Raw genomic sequence first — 7,997 nt, 5'->3', positions numbered from 1 at the left:
TTGAGAGTTTTTCACTATAGGGCGCGTGTGCTTGCCAGACAGACAGAGAGAGCCATAGAGACAGAAAGCAAGAAATCACCCCCCCAGGGGCGATGGTCACGCTGCAATCCCTTCTCCTCCATTCTCCTCTCAGGATCTTGGGCACGCACACACATGCGCCCAGCGTGAGTTCTAAGCCACCGAGTCCAGGACGCGAACTGCGGTTGACTACGTGGGAATCCAGCGACATAGCCATTATGCTAACTGCTGGTTCCTTCATTCATACATTCTTCACCAGCTACAACCAAGTGCTGTGTCTTCCACTGTATCTCTAAAGCTGGAAGGTTCTGGTCAAGTCTTCACATGTTCCAAGTTCCAAAAAACAGCAAAATACAACATCATGCCTAACATCTTAAATAACACAGTAAAGGAACAAATAAATGTGACCACTGAAACAACTTTGAATTAAGTCCCATTTCTCTTGAGTATTTCCCCAACAAAAGTTATCTTTCCAAAACCAAATGCATTTGATGATCTAAACCCATATCAAGGTCACCAACCACTGACCATAAAAAAAATCTGTTATGTGAGGGTAAAAAAACATACAAATGCAAAATAGACGAAATGACAAGCTCTTTCCGTTTCGTGTGTCAGTCCTTCCTTACCAGTTGGCCAGAGTCCGTCAGCTGTGAACCTAAGGCACGACTGGAAGAAATTTATCACCGAGACATTGAGTCTCAAGATTTTCATATCCCAATGTTAAAAAAAGAAATGTTCATCATCCATAAGAATGCCACTTCTGGGGCCAGCAGGTAGCATGGTGGTTGAGGCGTTGGACTCGCACAGGACTAATCGCAGTTTGAGTCCTGGACCCAGCCCACTTTCCCACTTTCCTCTCTCTGTTTCTCTCTGTTCAAACTAAAAATAGTAACAATAATGACAATGAGTAAAGTTAAATAATTCCTCTTAAAAAGAAACAAAAGAATGACAGTTCTTTCAGACAAGGTGATTTGATATATCTACCTTCTAGAAAGACCTAGAAATTTCTAGTAATTGTCTCTGGCTTTACACTTTTCTATTTCTCTTGGTTTTCACCCTCCATGGTTTAGGTTTCTTTGGATTCCTCCAATGCCCTTAGTGCCCAGGCAAATCTACCTCTGGCAACTATATCCTATTAAAATTGACCTTTATAAGGCCAGCGGGTTAAGGTACTAGACTTAGACAACTGCAGTCTCAGACCTGGACTCAATTTCTTGAAAATCATACCAGGCATGTATGTGTGCTCAAAGTCCGAAGCAGAGAATGGAGGAGAAGGGATTGTGGAGTGGCCTCCCCCAGGAGGTGATTTCTCACTTTCCCTCTCTCTTGTTTCTTTCCATTAAGCTCACATGTCCCTGCAGTACCTGCAGCATAAAAAAGAAAAAAAAAAAAAAAAAAAAAAAATTAATTGACTTTTATGTTTCACAAACATAAAGTTACTTCAAATTTTTTCTAATTACCAGTGTGTGTGTGTATGTTGGGGGGCACACACACACAAAACCCTGCTAGCAGTTAACAAGTCTAACACACATTTATTTCCCTCTCAACCCCAACTTTGCTCCCAATGTCCAATATCTGATGTGATAAAATATGAGAGTCGCTTCTAGAACATTGCTTTCCTAAAAATAATTATTTAATTTGCTGTAAGGCACATGCACTCAGCAGAGAGAGACAGAAGGGGGAAAGCAAGAACGCAAGTCATCACCAGGTCCGGTCTGGACTCTCAACCACGTGGGAGTCCTGCGACTTTAACCCCCGAGCCACCTGCTGGCCTCCCAATACTGCTCTTCTCACAAGCTATTGAAATATGCTTCATGGTGACAACTACGAAGACTTCGGGCCAGCTCGCGCTGGTTTCCGACCTCACCGCCGATCCTGCTTCAAGACGACTCGCTCTTCTCTATCCGCCGGACCAGCTCGACCAACATCTCTGCCATCTTCGCGATCTCCTTGGCCTTCTCCTCGGCCTTCTCGCACCTTTTCGTCACCCTGCCCTCGCCTCCATCATTTGGGTTCTGAAGATGATTGAGGGCGCTCTCCTCCGAGGCCTCCACCTGCGTCTTGATCTGGATGAGCATATTGTCCATCTCCCACAACTTGCTCCGGTTCCGCATGTACGCCCGCCCGTGCTCGCGGGTCAGAGACGCGATGTCCTCCCGCATCTCGTTGATGACGGGCAGCAGAAACTGCTCGAAATCCTCCTCGGGCTCCAGCACCTCCACCTCCTGCGGTGCCTCCACCTCGTCGACGTCCAGGGGCCTCATTTTGTCCTGCCAGCCAGCCCTGGGCGTGTTTGCGGCCCTTTCACGACACGGCCGGACCCCCTTTACGGTCGTCCTTCTGGGAGGACCGAGGCGCGGGTGGGCGCGCGCGTAGAGGCCTCGGGAGCGCGCACGCCCCCCACTGGGGGCTCCCCGTGTCCTGACAGCGTTCTTGGGTTACTGCTCTTAGGCCTAAGTGGTTGGCCGGACGCAGGTTTGCGCGCCGCCTCCTCCAGACTTCCTTCTGGATAGCGTTTGCTTTGACCGCCCCCGCCCCCCCTTTTTAAGTAAAGGCGATTCTCCTTACCCCATGTTTGAGTAAGACTGGCCAGAGTTCGTGGCGCTTACGTACAGGTTAATTTGAATGCACCGAGCGCTCACAGCAAACCTATGGGACAGGTGGACAACTGGCTAAACGCTGTGCTTATGAGTCAGGATTTGAACTGAGAGCAGTTTGAGTCCATGGTCCCCGGTTTACCGCGCATGCTCCCTCCTCCCCACAGAGCCCTTACCACCAGAACCAAGGGTGTCAATAGCCACTTCCTCTTGCTCCCACTGCGCCCTCTCATGCTCTTATTCGTAGGGAATTTCTCTCTTGCTGGCTTGGGTTGCTCTGGTCAGTCCTCAGTCTGTCTTCACTGTAAGATCCTCGAGGCAAACGATTGCTTCTGATTTGGTTCTGTCCTCAGACTGTCCTGGTGGCCCAGCAGCAAGTGGGCCTTAGGAGATGCTTTGGAGAGAAGATGTTCTGGAATATACAAGTGCTTCTGGAGGGTGGGCTTTGGTTCGTTTACCTCTGTGCTTCCACCATTCACAGGACCTGAAAATCGGTAGACTCAATGTTGCTTAATATTTATTTAACGAGTGTATTTTGATTGACAATCTTATGCCACTGTGGAATGAAGTCTATTTCTAGGCTTGTTCATAGGATGCCACCCTAGCAGTAATGAAGGGTGGAGAAGATCTCCTTTGCCCAAGTGCTGCAGATAGAGTTTCATTTTTCCAATCTGATAAACACCAATGTCCTAATCTGAATATTTGTCAGAAGGAAGAGGCATTGGGAACCAGCAGTTAGCGTAATGGCTATGTCGCTGGACTCCCACGTAGTCGACCGTGGTTCATGTCCCGGACCCGGTGGCTTAAAACTCACGCCGGGTGCGTGTGCATGTGTGCCCAAGATCCCAAGAGGAGAATGGAGGAGAAGAGATTGTGGTGTGACCATCCCCCCTGGGGGGTGATTTTTCGCTTTCTGTCTCTCTGTCTCTCTCGGTCTGTCTGGCGAGCGCACGCGCCCTATAGCGAAAACCTCTCAAAAAAAAAAAAAAAAAAAAAAAAAGAAGGAAGAGGCATTCATGAGTTGATGTATATCAAAGTGTTTTTCAAACACCAAACCACTAGCAATTGTTCATCAAAAGGCACCATTAAGGGACCAGCAGTTAGCATAATGGCTATGTCGCTGGACTCCCATGTAGTCGACCGCGGTTCACATCCCGGACCCGGTGGCTTAAAACTCACGCCGGGCACGTGTGCACGTGTGCCCAAGATCCTGAGAGGAGAATGGAGGAGAAGGGATTGCTGCATGGCCATCCTCCCTGAGGGGTGACTTCTCACTTTCTGTTCTCTGTCTCTCCAGCAAATGCACACACCCTACAGCAAAAATCCGTTTAATAAAAAAAAAAATTATATATATATACATATAATCACTGAGAGCATGTGTGTGTGCCCAGAATCCCAAGAGGAGAGTGGAGGAGAAGGGATTGCAGCATGGCCATTGCCCCTGGTGGAGTGATTTCTCATCAGAGAGAGACAGAGAGAGGGAAAGTGAAAAATTTCTGGAAACTGGGAAGTCCAAGATCAAGGTACTATCAAATCTGGTGTTTGGTGAGGGCCAGTTTCTTGGCTTATAGGTAGCATCTTCTTGCTATATCCTCACATAACAGAGCAGCCTCCTTGGTGGTGGTGGTTGTTCTTCATTCATGATGGTGTGAGCACATGTGTGGGAGAGGGGGCAGTACTCTCCACGTGGGTCTGGTCATGCCACAGTCCCCGTCCTCCACTCCTCCAGCCTTTGGGGTCTTGGGCACTTGAATGCGTGCCGGCATGTTTCAGGCTGAGCAAGCCAGAGATCTGAACCACAATTGCTGTGGAATCTGAAATGCAGTTTCTTCTTGAGCAGTGCTTTACTGCCGCAGGATCTTGCCTCTTTTGTAAGGACACACATCGCACTCATGAGCACTCTGCTTCCGTACGTGATCACCTCCTGAAGTCCCCATGTCCTGACATCATCACCTTCGGGGTTAGAGTTTTCACACACAATTCGGCGGGGTTGGGGGAGGGGGGAACGCACATTCACACGATCGCATTATCTCATACAGTTTGAGCTCAGGATCATTGGTGAAGTTGCAGTAAAAATATCATCTGGGGCTGTCTCATCTCTAGGCTTGAAGAGGACCGGAGGACCCACTTCTGAGAGGGCTCTCTCATGTGGTTGTTGGGAAAAGGCTGCTAGTTGCTAGTTCAGGGTAACAGGCCTCACTTCCTTGCCTCTGGCTTCTCCAGAGGCTGCTCCCAGGCAGCTAGTTTCTCGCAGAGCAGGTCATTAGAGAGAAAGCGATGACATACTATCTTTTCTATCTTTTATGAACTATTCTTCAAGTCACATATAATCACTTCTGCATTTTCTTCTTATTATAAGCAAATCATTAAATCTATTATATCCCCAACAGAAGGGAATACACGAGAATGTGAACACCAGGAACAGAACCATTAGGGCTCATCTTGAAGGCTGGCTAGCCACCACAGTTTGTCCTCTGACCTCCAACGACTCATGTCCTCCCAACATGCAAAGCACACTCACCTCCACCCAGGGTGCTCAAAACATGTTTTTAAAGAAAATCATGTGGCAGAGTGATTAAGGTACTAGACTCTCACATGATCAACCACGGTTCGAGTCCTGGATCCAGTGGCTTGAAACTGATACCAGGTACATATGTGTGCGTGCCCAAAATCCCAAGAGAAGAATGAAGGAGACATCCCCGTGGGGGATGATGTCTTGCTTTCTGTCTCTCTGGCAAGCGCACATATCCTATAGCAAAAGTTTCTTTAAAAAAGTGTAGTTTTATGTATCACTACCCTATTGTAAGCATCAAGTCCAGAATTTTGTCCTCTAAATTAAGTCAGATGTGGATGAGGCTCCCTGAGTGTAGTTCCTTAAGTCCAGCTCCCAGGGTACAGTTCTTGATCTGCAGACTTTTGAAATAAAGAGATAAATTAAATGCCCCCATACATTCAATATGCAATTGTGGGGCAAGCGTAGGATAACGATTGTAGACATTCCTGTTTTTAAAAATGGAGGAAATGGAAACAAGTCGCAGGTCCATAGGAATTCTGCAGGGCAGTCTCAAGGTGTAGGAATAATTCTCCGCGGTTCTCGGCTCTGCCATCTGGGCTCTTGGCTCTGTGCTCTGAGTCAGACTTCCTTTTTCATGAAAGGTAGCATGGGTTTGCCAGTGAATCATTTTCTGTCTGCTACTGTAGAAGTCTGTGGTGCTCCAGAGGCCGGCAAGTCGGTCGGTCGGTCTTTCTTTCCTTTTCTTTCTTTTTCTTTCTTCCTTCCTTCCTTCCTTCCTTCCTTCCTTCCTTCCTTCCTTCCTTCCTTCCTTTTCTTTCTTTCTTTTTCTTTCTTTCCTCCTTCCTTCTTTCCTTCCTTCCTTTCTTTTTTTCTTTTTTTTTAGAGAGATTTTTGCCATTGGGACATATGTGCTCAATGGAGAGACAGAAAGCAAGAAACCCCCCTGGGGGGATGGCCATGCCACAATCCTTCCTTCTCTATTTTCCTCTCAGGATTTTGGGCACGTGTGGTGGGCCATGTAGGAGTTTAGCTCCTTAACCACTATGATAGCTGTTGGCCTCGAAGCCTTTCATTCTGTACTGTCTTTGTCCTGTCCAGTCTCAGGTTTTTGTGCCAATTCAAATATCTTGAAACTTTGTAGGTCTTCTGTGAACCTCACTGGGGTTCACTCTATAGGATAAGAAAATCCCCACTTACAAATTCCAAGATAAGTCAGTTGGTGCATGGGCCCTCCTGCAGTTCTTGCTTGTTGGGAGACCAAGGCAGGAGGGAGGTTGTGAAGATAGCCTGGACTACATAGCTAGACCGTGTCTCATAATAAAAACAGTGGGTGAGAGAGAGCGAGCGAGCTAAGTCTATCCCTGTCCTGGGTTTCTGCTGATAATGGTGGAGAACAAGCTCATAAGCTCCCTAAGGCCCTGTGGTTAGAGAGACTGTGAGGCACATCACCAATCTCTGTAAAGAGCTGCTGGTCTGACTACGTGGTGCTCTGAGGCATCACCTTTGAATTTTCTGAAATTTTAAAGAAGGGTATTAGTCACACCTCAATTTTATCTTTCTTTTTTCCTGGAAGTACCCCAAATAAGATCTTTGCTTGGGGGGCCAGCAGTTAGCATAATGGCTATGTTGCTGGACTCCCCCGTAGTCAACCATGGTTTGAGTCCCGGACCCGGTGGCTTAAACTCACGCCAGGCGCATGTGCGTGCATGCCCAGGATCCCAAGAGGAGAATGGAGGAGAAGGGATTGTGGTGTGGCCATCCTCCCTGTGGGTGATTTCTCGCCTTCTGTCTCTCTGTCTGTCTGGCGAGCACATGCACCCTGTAGCAAAAACCTCTCCAAAAAAAAAATAAAGTCTTTTCTTGGAAGCTACTTATTTTTTTATTTGAAAGAATTACTTAATTTTATTTATAATTATTTCTATTTTAATTCACGAGAGGGAAGGTGAGAAAACAAGCCTCCAGGTCCAGGACTCCAGGCATGTTCAGCCATGTGGAAGTCCAACACCTTAAGCACCACGCCACCTGCAGGCCTCATGGAAACTATTTCCCATTTTTACACATTTGCATCTGAAGAGACTGAGAACTTCTGAAGTCCTCCGAAGCCATCAAGGTGTATCTCCTTGAGCTTAACAGACCTTCATCTGCTGTTTTATTTCACTTAAGCAGCAAGAAGAAAGAGGGACAGGAGGTGCACCTTCATGGGGGACGGGTCACGTTCTGTATCCTGACCTGAATTGAGGCACACAAGTACATCAAAAGTTCCCAATGTACACATTAAGCTACAGGCACCTGATTGTAACCGTTATACTTCATCTTTTAAAAACACATTGGGGGACTGCCAGGCGGTGGAGTGGTTAAGGGCAGTGGATTCCCACAGGGAGGACCACAGTTTGAGTCCTAGACCTGGCAGCTTGTTTTCTCACTTTCTCTCTCTCTTGCTCTCTCTCACTCTGTCCCTCTCTGGTCAAGTTAAAATAAACAAATAAATGAATAAAGTTAAATAAAATGATTATTTAAAAAAGAACACTTTTTAAAATTTTATTATTTTTTTTAAATTTAGCTTTATTTATTATAATTTGACCAGAGAGAGACAGAATGAGAGAGAGGGAAAGCGAGATAGCAAGCCGCCAAGCTCGGGACTCGAACCGGAGCTAACTACGTGGAAGTCCAGCGCCCTTAACCACCACGCCACCTGCCGGCCCAAGAACACAGTTTTTTAAAAATAACCGGAAATTGGCCCTCGAACCAGTGAGCGCGCGCCCCCGGGAACCGGAAGTAGAGGCGCGTGAGCGCGCGCGCACAGACCGAGCGGGGGCCGGAAGGGGCCGTGCGTACGCGTGCGCGCGCGGGGCCGAGGGGGCGCGGGG

At 47.4% G+C, this 7,997-nt stretch overlaps 1 protein-coding gene across 1 annotated transcript; it reads right to left on the bottom strand.

Annotated features, from left to right (window-relative positions):
- Positions 1 to 1,852: 1,852 nt before the first annotated feature.
- Positions 1,853 to 2,297, bottom strand: LOC102497280 (MORF4 family-associated protein 1). The gene has a single exon (XM_006153650.3). It carries the CDS (start codon positions 2,280 to 2,282, stop codon positions 1,899 to 1,901), a length of 384 nt encoding a protein of 127 aa, XP_006153712.1. The 5' UTR covers positions 2,283 to 2,297; the 3' UTR covers positions 1,853 to 1,898.
- Between the last annotated feature and the right edge of the window lie 5,700 nt (positions 2,298 to 7,997).

The sequence above is a fragment of the Tupaia chinensis genome, unplaced genomic scaffold, assembly GCF_000334495.1.
Source record: "Tupaia chinensis unplaced genomic scaffold, TupChi_1.0 Scaffold000384_1, whole genome shotgun sequence".
Taxonomy (NCBI): domain Eukaryota; kingdom Metazoa; phylum Chordata; class Mammalia; order Scandentia; family Tupaiidae; genus Tupaia; species Tupaia belangeri.
Note: the sequence above shows the minus strand (reverse complement) of the source record. Positions and strands in the feature narration are given on the sequence as shown.

What these genes read in the sequence shown, in the direction of transcription:
- LOC102497280 (XM_006153650.3), bottom strand. Translation starts at nt 2,282, where the DNA reads ATGAGGCCCCTGGACGTCGACGAGGTGGAGGCACCGCAGGAGGTGGAG.